The following is a 23239-nucleotide window of genomic DNA, read 5'->3' on the forward strand; positions in this document are numbered from 1 at the left end:
TGTTCTCCTGCAGACATCTCCATAACAATAGAATCCACTCCCTGGGAAAGAAATGCTTTGATGGGCTCCACAGCCTAGAGACTTTGTGAGTTGACCTTTTATTTGTTGCCCTTTTCTCAGTGTTTTCATGACTATTTAGAAGGAATCAAAATAGCCTTAAAGTCAAAATTGCTATTTGGTTTGGTTAATTGCCTGAGCTTTAAACAGATATTTACAGTGGCTTTATCTTACGCCCCTATACACACTCTATAGAGCCAAACAATAAAACTGAGATTTTATTTTAATCTAACGAGAGTGATAAATTAGTTGGAATCATTAGAAGCTAAATGAGATGTCCTCTACTGAGCAGGGACTGTTTGCTCAGGAATGTGTACTCTCTGTCAGGGATCAGTTCAGTATTGTCACTCAGGCTCACCATTCAGGAGTTAGGCCCTCCCCACTGAATGAGAGGATGCAGACGAGCAAGTGTCAGACTCTGTCCAATCAGAGAGGAACGGGCATCTCATCAGCAAACGGTGGAGGTTCCTGCAGGAGCAATTCAAAAGTCTAAAACGTAATAACACCTACCCTTTATTGAGTGTATCTCTAACCAAATATTGTACTGAGCACTCAGCACACATGGTTTCAAATCAGTCCTACAACCATCCTATGAGAACAGGTACTATGACCCCTTTTTAGGCCCCAGGACTTCCCTAAGGGACCAGTGGTTAAGACTCCACACTTCCATTGTGGGGGGCTCAAGTTCAATCCCTGGTCAGGGAAGTTCCTCATTCTCAGTGGTACAGCCAAAAAAGAGAGTGAGAAAGAGAGAGAAAAAAAAAGATAACCATTTTTAGGGCCCAACAGACTGGTTCCAAATAGGAAAAGGAGTACATCAAGGCTGTATATTATCACCCTGCTTATTTAACTTATATGCAGAGTACATCATGAGAAACGCTGGACTGGAAGAAACACAAGCTGGAATCAAGATTGCCGGGAGAAATATCAATAACCTCAGATTTACAGATGACACCACCCTTATGGCAGAAAGTGAAGAGGAACTAAAAAGCCTCTTGATGAAAGTGAAAGAGGAGAGTGAAAAAGTTGGCTTAAAGCTCAACGTTCAGAAAACGAAGATCATGGCATCAGTCCCATCACTTCATGGAAAATAGATGGGGAAACAGTGGAAACAGTGTCAGACTTTATTTTCGGGGGGCTCCAAAATCACTGCATATGGTGATTGCCGCCATGAAATTAAAAGACGCTTTCTCCTTGGAAGAAAAGTTATGACCAACCTAGATAGCATATTCAAAAGCAGAGACATTACTTTGTCAACAAAGGTCCGTCTAGTCAAGGCTATGGTTTTTCCTGTGGTCATGTATGGATGTGAGAGTTGGACTGTGAAGAAGGCTGAGCGCTGAAGAATTGATGCTTTTGAACTGTGGTGTTGGAGAAGACTCTTGAGAGTCCCTTGGACTGCAAGGAGATCCAACCAGTCCATTCTGAAGGAGGTCAACCCTGGGATTTCTTTGGAAGGACTGATGCTAAAGCTGAAACTCCAGTACTTTGGCCACCTCATGCGAAGAGTTGACACATTGGAAAAGACTCTGATGCTGGGAGGGATTGGGGACAGGAGGAGAAGGGGCCGACAGAGGATGAGATGGCTGGATGGCATCACTGACTCGATGGACGTGAGTCTGAGTGAACTCCAGGAGTTGGTGATGGACAGGGAAGCCTGGCGTGCTGTAATTCATGGGGTCTCAAAGAGTCGGACACGACTGAGCGACTGAACTGAACTGAAAATTATTTATCAACATGACATAGTCAGTTAGCAGCAAAACTGAGGCTTGCTTCCTTCTCTAATTTGACTCCAAAATCCATGTCTGGGACTTCCCAGGTGGTTCAGTGATAAAGAAACTGCCAGCCAATGCAGGAGACGAGAGTTCGATTCCTGGGTCAGGAAGATCCCCTGGAGAAGGAAATGGCAACCCACTCCAGTATTCTTGCCTGGGAAATCCTATGGGCAGAGGAGATTGGTGGGCTACAGTCTGTAGGGTCACAAAGAGTCAGTCATGATTGAAGTGACTTAGCATGCACACAAAATAAGCCGCACAGAATCAATGAAGCTACAAAACCAGCTCTGACCTGGACAGCAGAAGGCTGTAACCAAAGAACACCTCTCCTGTGGCCTTGGAGCCCGCTGTTCATTTGCATATGGAACTTAGTGATATGTACCTGATCAGCACAGCATCTAACCGGACCTGGGTTCACTCATTTCCTGAAGGGCCTAACGGCTGTCCTTCCAGGGTTACTAAGTCACTGCATTTCCTCTGAGAAGGGAGGAACCATCCTCATGTGGAGATGCCAAAGGTGAATGTGTCTAGGCAGGACTTTGAAGTCAGTTTAATGGCACAGGCCAGCTGTTCCCATCAGCTGCTTGGAAAAATTAGAAATTCTCCTTTAATTACACAAGGGCTGGACTGGGGATCTTAGCAATGGAAAGCACCTTCCAGTCCTTTTCAACTCAATAGGAACAGAAAACAAAGATGGGCTTTGATAGGTTATTTACATAAATAGTCTTTCTTTTTTTTTTTTTTTTCCCCCATGTTTGACATGAGGACCCAGGATTGCAAATTCAGGCAATTCATTCATTCAGGGCAAATTCATATAAGTCTCTATGTCCCCTCTTCCCTCACTTTGCCCAGGGTTCCAGAGGATAGGTAAAATAACCAATTTATTCCCGACATCTTCCTTTCCACTAGAAATCCGGGTAATTTATAAGGATCCAATCCTCATTTAATCAAAACAGAGCATCTGGAGAGACTTACAAACAGGAAGAAAATTTATGTCCACAAAAGACACAAGTTTCCTGCCTGCTGTATAGCTTAAGGATGGTTTGTGCCAGACAAGTAGGAATCTTGATTCATGTTTAACTCGGTCAAATTATCTCTCTCTTAAAATTAAATAGCAATTCTTCCCCACAGAGGAAGATCTAACCACATCTGATTGCCTGACCGAAAGGTTTTTCTGCATCATCTGGGAAATCTGCCTTTCCCAGAGATCGGGAGGCAATTACTTTTTCATATGGAGATGTAGCTCAGACGTGGAGTAAGTCTATAAAGCACTTGTGAGTAATGGGATTGAAAAGCCATTTGTGTCATAACAGAGAGACGAATGACTTGAGATTGATTGTCTGGTCATTCCCTGTCCGTGCATGAAGGATGACAGAGCTTTGCCTCACAGACCAGGAAAACGAACCCTCATTTGTGACCATGTGGATAGTCTAGACCTGATGTCCTTCTTCAGAGCACCCTGTACCATATCAGCACCTGCAGAAGCAGGCCGTCACCCTGGACTTCAGGCTGGGAGAAAGGCCGGTTACTGCACCCGAGTCAGGAATAAAGCCTCCTTCCTTCCTCCTTCCTAGAGGTCCTCTCAGGAGAGCCTCTGAAAAGTGACGGGCCAAAGTCAGAGGGTTAAGGCAGGGCCAGGAAAGCAGAGGCGGTCGAGGAGGGCACACACTCGTTGGCAGCTTGGTGAGCCAGGTTCAGGTGAAGACCGGCATCGGCCAGCCGCAGACACCTGGCCACGTGTTCTAGACACTTGGACATTCACGATGCTGTACATGTCCTTTAAAAAAAAAAAAGTGCTGATTTTGTATTAGGGTATAGCCAATTAACAATGTTGTGATAGTTTCGGGGGAACAGAGAAGGGACTCAGCCACACATGTACATGTATCCATCCTCCCCCAAGCTCTCCCCTCCCATCCAGGCTACCACAAGACCTTCAGCAGAGTTCCACGTGCTGTCCACAGTAGGTCCTTGTTGGTCATCCTTTTAAAATATAGCAGTGTGTACATGCCCATCCTAAACTCCTTCCCTTTTTTTAATGCCCAGGGCCATTGAGCCTTGACTCTGAAATTTCTCACAATCAGTCTAACGATCATTTCAGTGCAGATACTTGTGGAATGATGGTGCTCAGCAAGCCAATAAAGTCTCTCTCCTTAAAGAGAAGGAACTGCTATCAGTGATACTGGTCCATGGGAAGATCATGTTAATGTTCCTTGTAAATGTCATGTACATGAATTTTTAAAGGAAAACTGAACATGCTATTTACTTATTTTCAGAGACTTAAATTATAATAATCTTGATGAATTCCCCACTGCAGTCAGGACACTCTCCAACCTTAAAGAACTGTAAGTAGGACAAATTTAGTGGGAGAACTATTCTTTGTGAATGTATTTTAAAATGTGTTTGACTACTGTATATAATATGACTAAGAAGAATTTGAAAGGTCATCTAAATAATGGTTAACTACATCTAAAATGTATTTTAATTTGATTCTATCACCAAAAATAGCAGATAATCTTTTAAAATTTATGATGGATTTCTCTGTGTTTATGAGGAAAAAAGTATGTATTTCTCTAAGCCATTATCTTTTCCTAAGTTGTATTTTTCCAACATTTCTATGTGCTCTATAGGTATGTAGAGAACTATATTGGAATTCACTAATTTGCTGAGCATATCCAGCAACAAACTTCTCTAGGTTGCATGAGTCTAGGACTAGATGAATACAGTGTACAGGCTTAGTATAATGTTAGATGCCTTCCTATACATTATTCCATATTCCTTTAATGCTTCATAAATATTATTTGATTTTTAAAGAACCCCACCATTTTACTATGATAAAGCTACCTTTCAGCTATTAGGTTGCATATATCATCTTTTTATATTTATAATTTAATTACTGTTCTTAATACCTAAATACATAAATAACCTTTGTAATGTTCTAACACTTGGAAAGAAAAATAAACACAGAGCCTCTTCTCTCGGCAGACAGAAATAAGACACACAGCTAAAGGAGGTAGACAGCAGGGCTTGTTTATAAGAAAAAGCCTCTGTGGGGTTCTGCTGCAGGACGCCCATGTGGCGCTTACCCGAGAAGTCATCACTGTCTGGCTCAGGCAGCCCCCAAACTGCCACTCACCTCCTTCAGCCACAGACCCACATAGACCAAGACCACTGACTCTGCCCCTCTGCCAGTCAGATGACATCACAGCGATAGATGAGAATCAATTTGTTATTACAGACTCACTGAGCTGGGGCACCTTTCTTCAGCTCAGGAAATTTTGTCCTCATAAGGAGATTACCTAAATCTCCACTTAACTGCAGCTTAAGTCAATTTTCTCTTCTCCTGGCTGCAAATGGGGTCAGGAGGAGTGATCATAATCGTTTCTCCAAAGATGGTTTCCTCTGTCTCAAGTCGTTAGACCACGATGCTCTGTTGGATAGTAATGGATAGATGGTTTCTTTTTATAACACTAGGTTAAAAGTTTCCATAAAGCACGGTTATTATTTTCAGATTCCTTATTCCTCATTCAAGATGACAGCTTGTGATTTGCTTTTCTCCTAGAGAGTGAGGGTGTGAAAGTTTCAAAACGCTTGGAGGAATTGAACCTTATCCTCTGGTTACTAAAAATGCTGATTATTGCCACAGGTTTGGGGAAGGGACTATGAAATGATTTTACCCCACCGGTTATTTTCTATAAACTGTCTTTTCTCTCTTTCTAGAGGATTTCATAGCAACAATATCAAGTCGATACCGGAGAAGGCCTTTGCAGGCAACCCTTCTCTTATTACAATGTAAGTGGTCGTAGTTCTTTTCGATTTCTCTATCCTGCAATATAGCATGCATTGTCCTTTTAAGCATAATACAATTTTTTTGTTGTATATTTGCCCAAGTTTTGTCTCAATCACTGTAAAAATCCATACAGAGAAGTATATGTGGAGATGTTTCGCTAGATTTTAGCTGAATGCTGAAGTTACATTAAAGATTCTTTTTCTAGGACCTAAAATATTCGTTGCCTTATGTTTGATATCTTCAAATGCTTCGTCTCACTTCACAATCATCTTATGAAATGCTTTTTTGCTTATCTCTAAAAAAAATCTGATTTTTAAAATGTCAGTGTCAAGGTCACCTAGTCATTCAGAACTTGAACCCAAGTATACTAGAAAAATAGCTTATTACATTAAATGTTCTCACCAAAAAAGATAAGTGTGTGGTAAATAACTACATGGGGGGAATTCGTTCCCAATGTATGTGCGCATGCATACTCAGCTGTGTCTGACTCTTTGGGACCCTTGGACTGTAGCCCACCAGGCTCCCCTACCCATGGAATTTTCCAGGCAAGAATACTGGAGTGGGTTGCCATTTCCTACTCCAGGGGATCTTCCTCATCCAGCGACTGAACCTGCATCTCCTGCATTGGCAGGCAGATTCTTTACCACTGTGCCAACTGGGAAGCCCTCACAATACATACATACAACCAGTTGCCACCATGTAAAGTTTAAATATACAATATTATGTTTCAGTTAGGGCTTCTCAGGTGGCTCAGTGGGAAGGAAAAAAAAAACCCACCTGCCAATGCAGGAGATGCAGGGGACTTGGGTTCGATCTCTGGGTCGGCAACGTCCCCTGGAAAAGGAAATGGCAACCCACTCCAGCATTCTTGCCCGAAAAATCCCATGGACAGAGGAGCCTGGTGGGCTACAGTCCATGGGGCCACAAAGAGTCAAACACAACTGAGCATGCACAATAATACATGCGTGTGTCAATTAGACCTCAGTAAGCTAAAATATAAACAGATATATATATATTATTACATACAATGGAGGTCCCTTACTGCAAGAAGGAGGGGGAGATGAGGGAACGACTGTTTTATACTAAGTCGATATACACATTCATGTTTAAGTCCAAACACTGAGTTACTTTTATATAAACTAGGGTGTAATTCTAGAAAGGTGCCTGTGTCCTAGAAATGTGTATGTGAGGATTTATATGCCATAATGGCATAAGATAGAGTTACAGCTTCAAAATATGATTAATTTTGTGTTTCATATTTAGCACAAACAGAAAATTAATCATGTGTAGGTATATAGAGGAAGGTGAAAATATGTAAGTATTAGTCTGGCTCTTAATTAAAAGACCACTGGCAGGTTTGGGGCATAGTATTGGCCTGAGGTCATGGGGGAGAGGTCTGAAATATGGAGGAGGGGGAGTAAGGATAACTTCTGAAGAGGACTTTAGGGGCACTTCTTGGCAGATAGCCGTTGTCCTGTGCCAACTTGACGGACAGGCTTTCTGGAACCGGGTAACATTTGTCACAAATGAGCTGGAATCCCAATTAGCCCTGACAACTGAGAAAAAAACATACCATTCATCATTTCTGAAATGTTCTGACAGTCTGTTGGCAAACTAAGGGGGTTAAAGTTTATTGCCAACAAACATTAGTTCTCATTAGAGAGTATTTACATACTGAAAGTTCGCAGATTGTATTGCCTCTCTTTGCCCCTTTTGTTTCTTGAAGCCGCAGGACTGGTTTTCTTAATCACTCTTTTGATATGGTAATGACCCATGAAGGGGACTAACAGTCCCCAATATTGATTAGCACTCCTATCCACTACAGGATGGCCGTGAATGTTTTCTCCAGGAAACACTTTTCTCCTTGCCTCTACCTCTGTTTCTAGCCCTTGCCACTGCCACTCCCGCTCACACTCCCCACCCTGACTCAATTTCTCTGTTTTTCTTGTTGCATTGGTTACCCAGGCTAATTTCTACCTCTGTAGACCCCATCCTATTCATAACTTCTTTTTTTTAATATAAATTTATTTATTTTAATTGGAGGTTAATTACTTTACAATATTGTATTGGTTTTGCCATACATCAACATGTATCTGCCACAGGTATACACGTGCGGCAGGGAGGCGAGTCTTAGACTGGTCAAAATCTAGAGGATTTAGAGGGGGGAAATGAAGTGGCAGAGGGGATGGAAAGAAGTTGAGGTCGTCCCAGTGTACCATAACTTCTTTCCATCCCCTCCGCCACTTCATTCCCCCCCTCTAAATCCTCTAGATTTTAACCAGTCTAAGACTTGCCTCCCTGCCCCTACCACTAGCAGAGTGATCCCCCTGGAAGCACAGCATCCGTATTGTCATTCTCTTGCTATGAAACACAGTCAGGGTTGTCTATTTAACTTAGACACCTACTCGTTTTGCCGATATTCTCAGCTTTCCGCACGGCTCAAGCCAACCCTCCTGACCATCCCCCCAGGTTCTCTTCAATTCCCAACTACCAGGCAGTTCAAATATCATTACATTGAAAACATCCATAAAACAAAATATTTTTTCAGTTCTATTGATGTGTTAACTTTTAGAGCAATAATTAAATTTTTAAAATCTAATGTTACAAAACCCAGAGTAGCAAATTTCCTCTCAAATATATTTGAAGAATCCTTTGTGTATGCTGTAAGATTTGACCAGAGGATATTGGCCCTCATGTAAATATAGAGAATTTCATCTTCCTTTAGCTAATGATATAACTGCCAGCACCTTGAATAACATTTTGCCACTCGATGGATATTCTAGATATTGGAGGTAGAGGAAGAGTCTTAAGTGTTACACAGTCAGTTCAGGCTTCCCAAGTGGCTCTTGGTAAGATTTCACCTGTAATGCAGGAGACCCGGGTTCATTCCCTGGGTCAGGAAGATCCCCTTGGAGGAAGGAATGGCAACCCACTCCATATTCTTGCCTAGAGAATCCCATGACAGTGGTGAGGGGTGGGCTATAGTCCATAGGGTGGCAAAAGAGTCAGACACGACTTAGTGACTAAAAAACAGCCAGTTCACTTGCTTTTCTCCATAGTAGCTAACATTCATATCTGCCTTGTCAGAAATTTTCAATAGTATGGATTTCCTACCAAAAGCCTCATAATGTGAGTGAAATAGTTTTGAAGTTTACCTGAAGTCAAATAATCAAAATTACATAAATAATGTAATTTTATTTGTTGAAATTTGGAAGGAATATTCATTTGTCATGCAAGTTTTATAATAAGACATTGGTGTTTGGATTTTTTCAGACATTTCTATGACAACCCCATCCAGCTTGTTGGGAGAGCTGCTTTTCAACATTTACCTGAACTAAGAACACTGTAAGTGTTTATTTCTCTTACCAATTATTTTCCCTTTGCAAGGTTGCTGTGAAGACCAAATGAATATTTTAAGTGTTTTGAAATGGCCATAAAAATGACCCTTTCTAGAATTTTCTGCCAGTAATACTCAGGTAATCCTCCTTCTAGGACTTTGAATGGCGCCTCACAAATAACTGAATTTCCTGATTTAACTGGAACTGCGAGCCTGGAGAGTCTGTAAGTACTTGAGTAGACTCTTGAGTTTGCCCTGAGTCTCCACTGCCCTTCAAGCCTGACCAGTCTTAACATCAATGAATCAAAATATGTCCCTGTATGATGTCTGGATACAAGAATGATGTCTGGTTTGTGTTTCAACAGGACTTTAACTGGAGCACAGATCTCATCTCTTCCTCAAACTGTCTGTGATCAGTTACCTAATCTCCAAGTGCTGTGCGTATCAGTAAGGCAATAATATTATGTAAACAGGACTGAAATGACAGGCATTATTTCAGTAATCCTTTAAAAGAGGAGAAAGTTCTTTCCTTGAAGGTCTTCAGGAGGTCAGGCCTCCTTTGCCTGCCTTGGTCCAGGGAAGTGGCTCTTGGATATGACCCTAGTAATAATGGCAATGGAATGTTCCAGGTGGCTCAGTGGTTTAAAAAAAAAAAAGCCAATGCAGGAGACGCAGCTTTGATCCCCATGTCAGGAAGATCCCCTGGAGAAGGAAATGGCAACCCTCTCCAGTATTCTTGCCTGGGAAATCCCATGGACAGAGTCTGGCGGGCTACAGTCCATGGGGTATCAAAGTGTCAGATACAACTTAGCAACTAAACAACAACAACAATAATGGCAGTGGACCCCTGGTTTCCAAGTCCCAAACAGTCTCCCATTAGCGTTTCAACTGGCGCACATTTCCTTTCAGAAAATGGATATGAACAAGGCAATATAACTTCATTCCTACCTCCCTCTAAATCCTCTGCAAAGCAGGGGAAAAAAAATCATGGATCAGAAACCCAATATGGATGCCAAAATAAAATTATGAGACCCACACAAACCTTGATAAAGGCAACCAAACATTCTTCCAGTATAGCTGTGGGTGCCATGTTCTAATGTTTCATCTAACAGGTAAACAACTTGCATGTGTTATTTCTGTTGCCGTGGGACTTTTGTTCTCTGCCCTTTCCACATTTTACAAAACGTAGTTTATAGGAATTGGGAGAGCCTAGTTTTGACCTTCCTTCAGCCTCCTCCTTCTATGCCCTGTTATCACCTCCTCCAGCATTGCGGGGATGTCATGAAAGCACCCTGGGTCCCTCACAGGGCTCTGTTCTCAGAAAGGAGACTGCTGTGGCAGCTGTGATTCTAGCACAAGCTTCGTCCAGTAGCAAATGGCAAGCAGCTCTACAATGTTAAGTGGAAGAATGGGAACATTTTTCAGGGGCTGAATAACTGGGAGAAAGCATCTAGACACCAGTAGGTGGAAATCTCAGCAGCCATCTTGGAATTCTGCCCGCCATGCCTAAGACAGCCCGGACACATGCTCAGTTTTGAGGAAGCTAGCTGAGTAACAGGACCAGGATGTCACCCATTATAACTGATTAGTAGGGAGGCAGTATTTTTTGTTTTGTTGTTTTGGGAGGCAGTATTTAAACTGCATCTGTCTCCACACGGTCACACCAATGGTAAAGCGCCTGAGTCTAGAGCTGCCTACACGGAGGCTGACTGGCAAGCTGGTTAAGAACAGAGGCTCTGGGGTCTATTTTTCCGGTTCAAATGTGGCCTCTCTGTCTGTGATCCTAGTATCTTGAGCGAGTTATTTATTCCTTCCAGGGCTCCATTTCCCAGTCTATAAAAGATGGGCTCCATTTCCCAATCTATAAAAGATCTATCAAATCTACTCCCTTCAGGGGATCATCATGAGGATTCAGTAAGTTACTACAAGCCCAACACTTATCCCAGCACCTGGAGCACAGTCAGCGTGCCCAGGTGTTAGCACTCCCCCAGCGTGCCCAGGTGTTAGCACTTACCGTCATCTTTCTCACTTCCTTTACAACATTATTCTTTCCTTAAGTGGAAACCCTGAAAGGCCTGAAAGAATGCAATTGTATGAATGGCAGTATCTTACTACTTTCTTTTTTGGTTTTTGGGTTATTTTGGTTTTTGTTTGTTTGTTTGCTCTTTTCATTTTTTCTTTTTTTGGCCATGTGGCATGTGGGATTTCCTGGCCAAGGATAGGACTCAAGCCCCCTTTATTGGAAGTGTGGAGTCTTAACCACTGAACAACCAAGGAAGTCCCTATCTTACTATTTTCAAAATATGTCAGTCTATAGTATTAATTTGTTCTTTATAAAAACCCATATCTTTTCATTTAAGGAGAGAATTGAAAAAGACATTAATGCTGCATTCAGCACATCAACCAAGTAGAATTAAAGTTGAGAGCACAACCACAGGTCTTGACCTTGACTCCAGTCCGCTTTATGTTCTGGAAGTATAGGTCTGAGTGCTCCCTTCCTGTGGCTGGATCATCCACTGAGTACCTGCTGAATGAAGCAGTGTCACTGGACATGAGTGATTTTTCCCTCCCATGGGAATGACTTGGCTACGCATGGCTTTCCCCATTGACTAGCTGGTGCTCTTAGTCAAGTCATTTTGCTTTGTATGGGAATCAACACAATATTTCCCTCATAAGGTGACCACTAGGATTAAACAAAATAATTCAGGTCAAGCTGTAAACATGGTGTCTATATATAAGAAGTGCTTGATCAATGTTAGCCATGAAAATCATTAGGTAGAAGGTAGGTAGGAGGTGACACTGTGTCTTTATGTAGAAGAAGGTTTCATATACCCCTACTGAGAGTCACACAGGAAGGCTTGGTCCCCTTGCAGTCTGTGGAGGTGAGCAAACCAAATTACTATCAGCTTTTATGTGTGTCCACTTTATCACATTCACTACTTTTCAAAAATACACACGACATTGCTAATCAAGTGTTATTTGTGTACAGATGCAGAGTTTTTTTTTCACTGGTTTGGTTTGGTCTTTTAAATCTCTAGTGTAAACTACAAATTTGTGTTTCCACACAGCTTTATCTGAATTAGTCATGTGTAGTAAGTTGAACTGTACTTCTATTTAAATTCCATGTATTCAATAAATATAACAAAAGTAATCAATTACAAGAATAAAATAATTTAAAATACTCTCAGAAAACAGTATGGATTTTTTAAGTTGCATAAGTGGTGATCTGGTTTTAAGATTTAGAATCAGGCATGAAAATAAGTTAGTTGATTAGCAGATAACTTTTAAAACATGAGACAAGACTTTTTTAATATCTATCTGTTACTTTATCTACTAGCTTTCTTTTCTTAAGCTTTCTGCAAATTACCATGGCTTGTTTTCGATTAGCTCTATTATACTATAAATATGTCCAGATGTTTTTGTTATTCTGTAATTTGTTGAGTTTTGGCTGAAGACTTTCTTAGATTTCCGCCCCCCGCCCCCACACCTCTTGTAATGATTGATTTCAAAGTTAGTGCTGCGTTTTGAATTGTTGAATGGATTTTTTTTTTCTGTTGATTAGAAAAGAACCAACAGTGATTCTCTTAGCTGTAGAGATATAGCAGCTCTTAGAAACAGAGGCACAATTATTTAACTTAATTTGTACTCGTTTCTGTAAGATAATAGCTAGAACATTGTAGATCATCACTAACAAAATATAAATAAATTCATTAAGTAAATTATTTAAATCAATTAAAGAAGTATAACAGTTACATTTCAGTTGACATCTGAGTCTACTGCTTAATCCAATAATGCCTATGACTACCTGCTCCATGTCAGGGCTGGGGAAATGTTCAGAGTCTGCCTTTGGGAGCTGGATCATCGTGAAGGGAAAGGGAGAGAAAAGCACATTTCCTGACGACTAACATGTAACAGATTTTTCCCTTTTGTACCTTCTGTTTTTCAGAGACCTTTCTTACAACCTGCTAGAAGATTTACCCAGTTTTTCAGTCTGCAAAAAGCTTCAGAAAATGTATGTCTGTAAGAGCCTCTAAGTCACCAAGTGAAAACCAAGAGCCAAAACTCACATTTCCAGGGGTCATTGGTTTGCTTACCCTGTGGTTCACTGGGGAGACATGTGAAGCTTGCCCTTCTTACGCACATGACTGCATAGGATGGCTGTAAAGTTGGGAAACATAGATAATATTACTTTACCATACATTACACGATAAGTAAAGCACTTATTATAGTTTTTTTCCTCCCTAACCTGGTATAGTAATGAACTGGGTTTGCTTAAGCTCTGGATTTTTTCTAAACTTATACCTTCAATGAGTGGCATTAATATCTTTTTTTTTTTCCTGAACACAAGTGAAACTCATATGTATGGCATTAATTTTGAAAACTGGGGAACTTGAGTTTATTGGTATGTTTGCTTCACGATAATCACCTTCAGAGGAGATTCCATATTTGTCTTATTTCAGGAGCTACTGATGCTACTTCTGCATAAAATATTTTAGAATTCCTCTCTTAAAATTGCCTCCTGCATTAGACATCAGCCTTTTTGAGTCATGCTTTGTTTTTGATCAAAAAATGTTAACCATCTATCCTTTGCCACTTAATTTTTCTCTGAATGCCTTTGGGCAATTAAGGGAGGGGGGGAAAACCTTCTTTGGAAGATAAACATTTGACACTCCTGAAGACCCTCAAGGAATATAAAGCTCAGAAGGCAGAACCTGGAGAGGCATCCTCAAAGTGTTTGAACGATGCTCCATTGGGAATGTAGCTCGAGGCTCAGCAGTAAAGAATCCACCTGTAATACAGGACACTCGGGTTTGATCCCTGGTCTGCAAGACCCCCTGGACGAGGACATGGCAAGCCACTCCAGTATTCTTGCCTGGAGAATTCCATGGACAGAGGAGCCTGGTGGGCTGCAGTCCATAGAGCCTCACAGAGTCAGACACGACTGAAGCAACTGAGCATGCTCACCCAAAGGAATAATAAGTATTTGTTTGAAAGAGAGGCAATACTTATTTAAGTGTATAAATTGTCCTGTTCTTTTTAAAACAAAAAGAAAATGTTTTTCAGTAGTCACTTGGCAGTCGTAGTTCACGTGTTCCTTGATTGAGGGAAGGTAATCACTTGTAAAATTTCTCTGAAGACTTATCTTTGAAACCGATGACTCTGAAGTCAATCTCTGGAACCTGTCATTTCAGAGACCTGCGGCATAATGAAATCTATGAAGTTCAAGCTGACACTTTCCAGCAGTTGTTCAGCCTCCGATCTCTGTGAGTACCGCCTCCCAGTACTTTCCCCATCATAGAGCAGTTTTTATCTCTTTTGGGTCTTCCTCTAACAATTCCTTTTCAGTGTATGCAGGTACTGTTGGGCCTTTGTATGTGTATCTGCCATAAGAAGGCAAATATTTTTCTCATGATCATTTCCAGGAACAAGTTCAAAAGTAGTGAATTTGCAGTCAGCTCTTTGCCGGTCAGCAGACATGAGACTTAGATAAAGAGGAAGGGAGCCAAGCTATTAAATAGCCTGCAAAATGTGATTCTATTCTCATCCAGGAACTGGCAGAGATCATTTGCCATGAAAAAAACAGGGTGACCACACAGTTCTTCCTGCCTGTTTTTCTTTCCTGGCCAGTTTTTCAGTGCAAGTCTCTCTGAGTGCATAAGAATCACCTGGAGGTGACTGTAAAAAAATTCAGAGTCCAGGCTCTCACCTGCCTCATGAGTTAGACCCTCTGGAGTGGGGCCTGGGAATCTACATTTTAACAAGTACACAAGGGTTTGAGCACAACTGTCCTAGAAAATGCTTCTGTTGCTCAGATGACTAAGATTTATAAATATTAGATTCCATTCTATGATTGAAAAGACCACATATTAACTATAAGTTTTTTTTTAAAAACTTAATAATAGATTTTTTATGTGTGTGAGACAGTTAAAAGAAGATTGAACTTTTCCATCCTGAAACTGGATTTCAATGTCATTTTGATGAATGATGGCAGTATGTAATGTTTAAACTGCAGGACATAAACCTTTTCTTTCCTAAAGTTTTTCTTAACATTCAAGAGACCATCTAGGTGATCACTTACCTAGAGCCAGACATCCTGGAATGTGAAGTCAAATGGGCCTTAGGAAGCATCACTACAGACAAAGCTAGTGGAGGTGATTGAATTTCAGTTCGGCTATTTTCAAATCCTAAAAGGTGATGCTGTGAAAGTGCTGCACTCAATATGCCAGCAAATTTGGAAAACTCAGCAGTGGCCACAGGACTGGAAAAGGTCAGTTTTCATTCCAATCCCAAAGAAAGGTAATGCCAAAGAATGCTCAAACTACTGTGCAATTGCACTCATCTCACATGCTAGTAAAGTAATGCTCAAAATTCTGCAAGCCAGGCTTCAGCAATACATGAACTGTGAACTTCCAGTTCAAGCTGGATTTAGAAAAGGCAGAGGAACCAGAGATCAAATTGCCAACATCTGTTGGATCATCAAAAAAGCAAGAGAGTTCCAGAAAAAATTCTGCTTTATTGACTAGGCTTTGACCGTGTGGATCACAACAAACTGTGGAAAATTCTTAAACAGATGGGATTACCAGACCCCGTTACCTGCCTCCTGAGAAATCTGTATGTAAGTCAAGAAGCAACAGTTAGAACTGGACATGGAACAACAGACTGGTTCCAAATAGGGAAAAGAGTATATCAAGGTTATGTACTGTCACCATGCTTATTTATATGCAGAGTACATCATGAGAAATGCTGGGCTGGATGAAGCACAAGATGAAATCAAGATTGCCATAAGAAATAGCAATAATCTCAGATATGCAGAGCCATCTGCAACCACCCTATGGCAGAAAGCAAAGAAGAACTAAAGAGCCTCTTGATGAAAGTGAAAGAGGACAGTGAAAAAGTTGGCCTAAAACTCAACATTTAAAAACTAAGATCATGGAATCCAGTGCCATCACTTCATGGCAAATAGGTGGGGAAACAATGGAAAACAGTGAGATTTATTTTGGGGTGGCTCCAAAATCACTGCAGATGGTGACTGCAGCCATGAGATTAAAAGATGTTTGCTCCTTGGAAGAAAAGCTATGACCAACCTAGACAGCATGTTAAAAAGCAGAAATATTACTTTGCCAACAAAGGTCTGTCTAGACAAACCTTTAGTTTTTCCAGTAGTCATATATGAATGCGAGAGCTGGACTATAAAGCTGAGCACCGAAGAATTGATGCTTTTGAGCTGTGGTGTTGGAGAAGACTCTTGAGAGTCCCTTGGACTACAAGGAGATCCAACCAGTCCATTCTAAAGGAGATCAGTCCTGGGTGTTCATTGGAAGGACTGATGCTAAAGATGAAACTCCAATACTTTGGCCACCTCATGCAAAGAGTTGATTCATTGGAAAAGACCCTGATGCTGTGAGGGATTGGAGGCAGGAGGAGCAGGGGCCGACAGAGGATGAGATGGCTGGATGGCATCACTGACTCAATGGACATGAGTTTGAGTGAACTCCGGGAGATGGTAATGGACAGGGAGGCCTGGCGTGCTGCAGTTTACAGGCTCGCAGAGTCGGACACGACTGAGCGACTGAACTGAATTGACAGAAAAACCCAAACAAACATTTTGGCCAACCCAATAGTTTAAGTACTCTGGAGCCAGTTTGCTTAGATTTGAATCTCAGTTGCTGAGTACTCTGTGACTTGAAGCAAGTCACTTAATACTCTGTGTCTTATTTCTCACCAGTAAAACGGGGCTAATGATAATACTTGCTCCATCGAGCTGTGTTGAGGGTTGTGAGATTTTGTGTGTAAGGAAGCTGGTGGCCGTGCCTGGCACCTAGTAAACGTGCGCCAGTGTCGCTGTCGTCATGGTGAGGACCAGCACATGTGCTTCTAGGGTTAGATAAGTGAGAGTTCTCACCCGAATCAGAGTCAGTTCTCACAGGCTCAAACACCCCGATGGCCCAAGCGGAGGGACACCTACACAGGTATTGGCAAGCAAGGGACAGGCGTGTTGAGACCAGCAGCATGACGGAGACGGGGGCTGAAGAGACAGGGAGGAATGAAGGGTGTTTGCAAAACCCAGGAAGCCCTGAGGCACAGACAGGGGGTGCTGTGGTTGGGAAAGTGCACAGCTGTGCCAAGATTCCAAAGCCGAGGAGCAGACCGCAAGCCCCCGACTGCTCTCCTCCAGGGACTTGCGCTGGGAATCCAAGAGAGAACCTCGGGGAGCCTTGAAGGTGCACCCTGAGAGACCAGGGCAGGAGAGGAGAACTGGCTCCCCGGGGCCTGTCGGGAGGATTCCCAACAGGAAACCTCCTGTGCAACCTGTTGGGTGCACAGGTTCATGACTAGGAATGGAATTACTGTCCTCTGAGTATATAAGTGCTGCACTCAATATGCCAGCAAGTTTGGAAAAGTCAGCAGTGGCCACAGGACTGGAAAAGGTCAGTTTTCATTCCAATCCCAAAGAAAGGCAATGCCAAAGAATGCTCAAACTACCGCACAAAACTCATCTCACACACTAGCAAAGTAATGCTCAAAATTCTCCAAGGCAGCCTTCAGTGTGTAAACCATGAACTTTCGGATGTTCAAGCTGGATTTAGAAAAGGCAGAGAAACCAGAGATCAAATTGCCAACATCTGTTGGATCATCGAAAAAGCAAGAGAGTTCCAGAAAAAACATCTACTTCTGCTTCATTGACTGTGAATCACAGCAAACTGTGGAAAATTCTTAAAGAGATGGGAATACCAGGCTACCTGACATGCCTCCGAGAAATCTGTATGCAGGTCAAGAAGCAACAGTTAGAACTGGACATGGAACAACAGACTGGTTCCAAATAGGAAATGGAGTCAAGGCTGTATATTGTCACCCTGCTTATTTAACTTCTATGCAGAGTACATCATGAGAAATGCTGGGCTGGAGGAAGCACAAGCTGGAATCAAGACTGCCGGAAGAAATATCAGTAACCTCAGATAGGCAGATGACACCACCCTTATGGCAGAAAGCGAAGAAGAACTAAAGAACCTCTTGATGAAAGTGAAAGAGGAGAGTAAAAAAGTTGGCTTAAAACTCAACATTCAAAAACTGAGATCATGGCATCTGGTCCCATCACTTCATGGCAAATAGACAGGGAAACAATGGAAACTGAGAGACTTTATTTTGGGGGGCTCTAAAATCACTGCAGATGGTGACTGCAGCCATGAGATTAAAAGATGTTTGCTCCTTGGAAGAAAAGCTATGACCAACCTAGACAGCATAGTAAAAAGAAGAGACATTACTTTGCCAGCAAAGGTCCATCTAGTCAAGGCTATGGTTTTTCCAGTAGTCATGTATGGATGTGAGAGTTGGATTATAAAGAAAGCTGAGCACTGAAGAATTGATGCTTTTGAACTGTGGTGTTGGCAAAGACTCTTGAGAGTCCCTTGGACTGCAAGGAGATTCAACCAGTCCATCCTAAAGGAAATCAGTCCTGAATATTCATTGGAAGGACTGATGCTGAAGCTGAAGCTCTGTTACTTTGGCCACCTGATGTGAAAAGCCGACTCATTGGAAAAGACCCTGATGCTGGAAAGGTAGAACCGGGATGAGAAGGGGACGACAGAGGATGAGACGGTTGGATGGCATCACCAACTCGATGGGCATCAGTTTGAGCAAGCTCCGAGAGTTGGTCATGGAGAGGGAGGCCTGGCGTGCTGCAGTCCATGGGGTTGCAAAGAGTCAGACACAACTGAGTGACTGGACTGAACTGAATGAGGTGGAGGAACCTAGAGCCTATTATACAGAATGAAAGTGAAAGTGAAGTGACTCAGTCGTGTCCGACTCTTTGCGACCCCATGGAATAGTAGCCTACCTGTCTCCTCCCTCCATGGGATTCTCCAGGCAAGAGTACTGGAGTGGGTTGCCATTTCCTTCTCCAGGGGATCTTCCTGACCCAGGGATCGAACCCGGGTCTCCCGCATTACAGGCTGATGCTTTAACCTCTGAGCCACCGGGGAAGCAAGGTTGCTTACAGAATGAAGTAAGTCAGAAAGAAAAGCAAATATTATATATTGATTCACATATATGGAATCTAAAGACAGGTCTGATGTAGCTATCTGCAAGGCATCAGTGGAGATGCAGACATAGAGAACACACTTATGGACACAGTGGGGGAAGGAGATGGGGGACAATTTGAAAGAGTAACATTGAAACATATACATTACCATATGTAAAATAGGTAGCCAGTGGGGATTTACTGTATGATGTAGGGAGTGTAAAGCAGGGCTCTGTGACACCTTAGAGGTGTGGGGTAGAGTGGGAGGTGGGAGGCGGGTTCGAGAGGAAGGGAACATATGCTTACCTGAGGCTGATTCATGTTGCTATATGGCAGAAGCTAATGCAATATTGTAAACCAATTATCCTCCAATTTTAAAAAAAAAGCTTTCCAGTTTCCCCCAGCTTGGGAGTACTTTCAAACAAGAATGTAAATGTTCTGTGAATACCATTTATCCTAGGTAACTTAGGGGCCCAGCACCATGAATAAATTACTTTGCATTAGAGAAAAGTTGACAGTGGTTATTTTCAGTTTCCTCAAATGTCTACGCTTTAGCTCCCCTTTTGAGTCATGAATTTTGAAAATACAAATTTTAAGTCCCTTGCTCTTTTTTAAAAATGTAGAAGTTCTTATTCTTGTAAATTACCTACATGTTGTTACACATAGGTGTGGAGGAGAGGGGCCAGTGAATTTCTCAATAAATTATAGACTTTGTTATCAAAGAATTTTACTTCTAACATATACTAGCCCTTTTTTTTCTTCATTTCCCAGTTAAGAATTGAAATGTCTATTCTCTTTACTGGGAATGTTTTTGAAAGTATCTCTGTTTGTCTTAAGGTCTGACATGCATGGACAATATACACAAATTCTTTTTGGGTTTCATTACATATCAGGGGACATTTTATAACTTAAAATTTACTTGCCCGTCAGAAGAGCTTCAGAAGTTCCTGTCACTCCCAACTCCCCAACCCCCACTAATCTTAGAAATGCCTTAATAAAATTTTACAGCCATGTTAAAGTCAACTTTTTATCAAGAAAAAAATAAAAACTAAAATATCCACCTGAGTGATTTTCCTGGATTGATTTAATAAACAAGGTTGCTTTAAAATTCTCTCTTTAATCATTTTATACTATCCATACCTGCATCTGAAGGATGATTTGATAAAGTTAATTGACTGTGTCCTGAATGGAAGTTAAATTTTGTTAGAAGAATGAATATATATGGTAAAACTTCACAAGGTCTTCTTTTATATAATCTTCTCACTTGCCTTTTTTTTTTTTTAATAGGAATTTAGCTTGGAACAAGATTGCCATTATTCACCCTAATGCCTTTTCCACCTTGCCATCTCTAAGAAAGCTGTGAGTATTTCATGACTTGTTTATGGCATGTCTTTTGACAACTGGGCACTATCTGATGAATTAAAAATGAATGCTGGTTTTGCTGGAAAAGCCTGGGCACAGAATGCTGAGTCCTCAGTGTCCTCCACACTAGAGTTGGATCAAACCAGAAAGGAGCAATCCTGCTCCCTGCCCCTCCAAAGCCATGTGGATCCTTATAATTGAAGATCTGGGTGACAGCTGGTTCCGGTTATTGAAGTGAAATTTTCCATTTTTGCAAGCTATCAGGTGGAATGGGATAAGACATCAGTTCATTTCTAAAGGACTTTCATTTTACAGTTGGCCATATTGACTAACAGAAAAGCTTCCTGTCCGTTTTTATCCTCCCTTTCCACTCCTTGCTTCTTCCTCTCCTCCACTCCCCTGTCTCAGAGAGAAAGAAGGAATTGGGTCAGACAGAAGTTAAAGAGAGGAGGAAGAAAATAAAACCCAAACAACGTTTTCAAATTAGATGTAGCACCTTCCGCTGGATTTTAGATGTCCCACCCCCACCCCTCCAGCAAAAATGAGGCATGGCAGCCCACTCCAGGATCTTTGCCTGGAGAATCCCATGGTCAGGGGAGCCTGGCAGGCTACAGTCCATAGCATCACAAAAGTGTCGGACATACAGCACATCACATCTGGCAAAATCAAGCTGAATGTAGAAATGACAATTTGGATATGATTAAAACATTTTTCTTTCTGCAATTCTGATTGCAGATAGAAAAGTTGTCAGGAGCTAAAAGCAAAATGGTTCCTTTTACCATTCAGAGTAAGGACTCTGCTTAGAGGTTAAGCAGTTTGGAGCAGTTTAATGGAGCAGTTTAATAATCTTGAGGTTACTTTTTTAATGTAATCGTTATATGCTAACACAGACTAAAAGCCAATTGTTGTTTGATGTTTTGCAGGGACCTCTCATCCAACCGCCTGTCATCTATTCCTGTAACTGGGTTACATGGTTTAACTCACTTAAAATTAACAGGAAACCATGCTTTACAGAGCTTGATATCATCTGAAAACTTTCCAGAACTCAAGTGAGTTTGTCATTAAAGCTAATAAGATACATTTGTGGTCATGTGAAATAATAGACATGTTATAGTGGTTTTCAAAATTTATGGGACTCTTTTGAATTGCATTTCATGCCTTCATGTCCCCCACCCCTGGGGCATTGTTAGGACAAACCTTGGAGTAGGAGAATGTGTCTTCCTGACCACATTTCCTTTGTTTCTCAAAGATGCCTCCTGGAACATAGAATTCATAGAAAGAGTTTGAAAACCATTGATCCATGAGATAGAAACTAGAACATGTAATTAAATAACATTATAACATAGTTGTACTCCTGTTGACATTTTAAAATTCATCTTGCTTATGTATATGTTCTCATAAAATGTATTAAATTAATATTTGTCTGAAGAAGTAATGCTCTTTAAAACCTGTCACACTTATTATCAATAAAGAAGTCCCTTGAAAAATTTTATATTCTTTACGACTGAGCCACCGAGGGAATATATATAATATTTTATATATATTAAACCACAGTACTTTTCATATAATTTTAAAACCCCAAAACACAGTTTAGAAATTAAAAAAAGGAAAAAAGTCTATAAATACTTCTAAAAACATTTTGCTATTTCCTTCCAGATTTGGTTTCCAATGTATTTTTAATTGTTAGACCACAGTACGTATACAAACTTATATCACATTGTTGTCACTTAACACTATATGATACTATAAATACTACTTAACAGTGCTACAATTTCCCCAGCAATCCCTTTTTTTTTTTTATGTTTTTATTATGGAAATTTTCAAGCACAAAAGTAGAAAGAATAATTTATCATTGAACCTCAGTAACTATCAATATTTCATGACAATAATTTCTAACTCCATTGCTATTATGAATAGCACTGTAACCAACATCTTTATGCACATACTTAATAACTTAGATTATTTATTAAGGCTAAAACCCACAGGCAGAAGTATTAAGTGAAAGAAGAGCACTATATTTAGCTATCTGTTTCTTTAAGTGTGTGTTTTTGTTTGGTTTTGTTCATTCAAAGGGTTATAGAAATGCCTTATGCATATCAGTGCTGTGCATTTGGAGTGTGTGAGAACGTCTATAAAATTTCTAATCAGTGGAATAAAGGTGACAACGGCAGTGCAGAAGACCTTCATAAAAAAGATGCTGGAATATTTCAAGTTCAAGGTAAGATCAGCTATGTCACTGACAAAACTGTCAGAAAGGGACCTGAAAAGTCATCAAACAGATCATCTGAACTCCAGACAAACCTCCATATAATCACCCCAACAAGCTGAGAAGCAATCCTATTTTTTAAAGAGTCTCAGAGAAAGAGAAAACTCCTGTAGGACTCAGTCTGAAATGTCATCTTTTGTGTCAGTGAATTCTTCATGCTTATCCTTTTAGCATACAGTATCCTCTGGGGTAAATATTAACACTGATTCTCAATACTTTCATAAACTTTTAAGAGGGTCTCATCCCTGTGGATACCTTTTTCAAACATGCTTCTGAGCTTTTTACTCCAGAAGATAAGTATTTTTATTCTTAAACCCGAGTAGAGTGGAGGATATGGACATTTTAGGTGCCTCCATATTTCAGCAGAAGAGCTTAGGAATCCAACTTCTTACCCAATTAATCCTAAAACATTTTCATCTCCTACCCCCCACAAGGCTATCTGTCAGGAAAGTGAAATGAGATAATGTCTGTAAAGCACTTGGCTTTCCTTGAAGTAAGACCTGACTTAAATAGACAACAATGCACCTCAAACCACACCTGTGGTAACAAGCGGGTGCTTTCCTTTTCTTGCCAACCTTGCAAGTTTGCACAGAGTCCAAACGGACTGGCTTTTCTTCCTCTGGGTGTTAATGATTTG

At 41.0% G+C, this 23239-nt stretch overlaps 1 protein-coding gene across 1 annotated transcript in view; it reads left to right on the forward strand.

The window, feature by feature from the left end:
- The window catches only part of LGR5 (leucine rich repeat containing G protein-coupled receptor 5), a 131813-nt gene that overhangs the window by 103641 nt on the left and 4933 nt on the right, over positions 1–23239 (forward strand). The window contains exons 6-16 of the mRNA XM_042246516.1: positions 14–85; positions 4106–4174; positions 5550–5621; positions 8893–8964; positions 9112–9180; positions 9322–9393; positions 12903–12968; positions 14149–14220; positions 20262–20333; positions 21260–21385; positions 22409–22554. Of these exons, the coding sequence (XP_042102450.1) occupies positions 14–85; positions 4106–4174; positions 5550–5621; positions 8893–8964; positions 9112–9180; positions 9322–9393; positions 12903–12968; positions 14149–14220; positions 20262–20333; positions 21260–21385; positions 22409–22554 (908 nt within the window). The remainder of the gene's footprint in view (positions 1–13; positions 86–4105; positions 4175–5549; positions 5622–8892; positions 8965–9111; positions 9181–9321; positions 9394–12902; positions 12969–14148; positions 14221–20261; positions 20334–21259; positions 21386–22408; positions 22555–23239) is intronic.

The sequence above is a fragment of the Ovis aries genome, chromosome 3 (assembly GCF_016772045.2).
Source record: "Ovis aries strain OAR_USU_Benz2616 breed Rambouillet chromosome 3, ARS-UI_Ramb_v3.0, whole genome shotgun sequence".
NCBI lineage: Eukaryota > Metazoa > Chordata > Mammalia > Artiodactyla > Bovidae > Ovis > Ovis aries.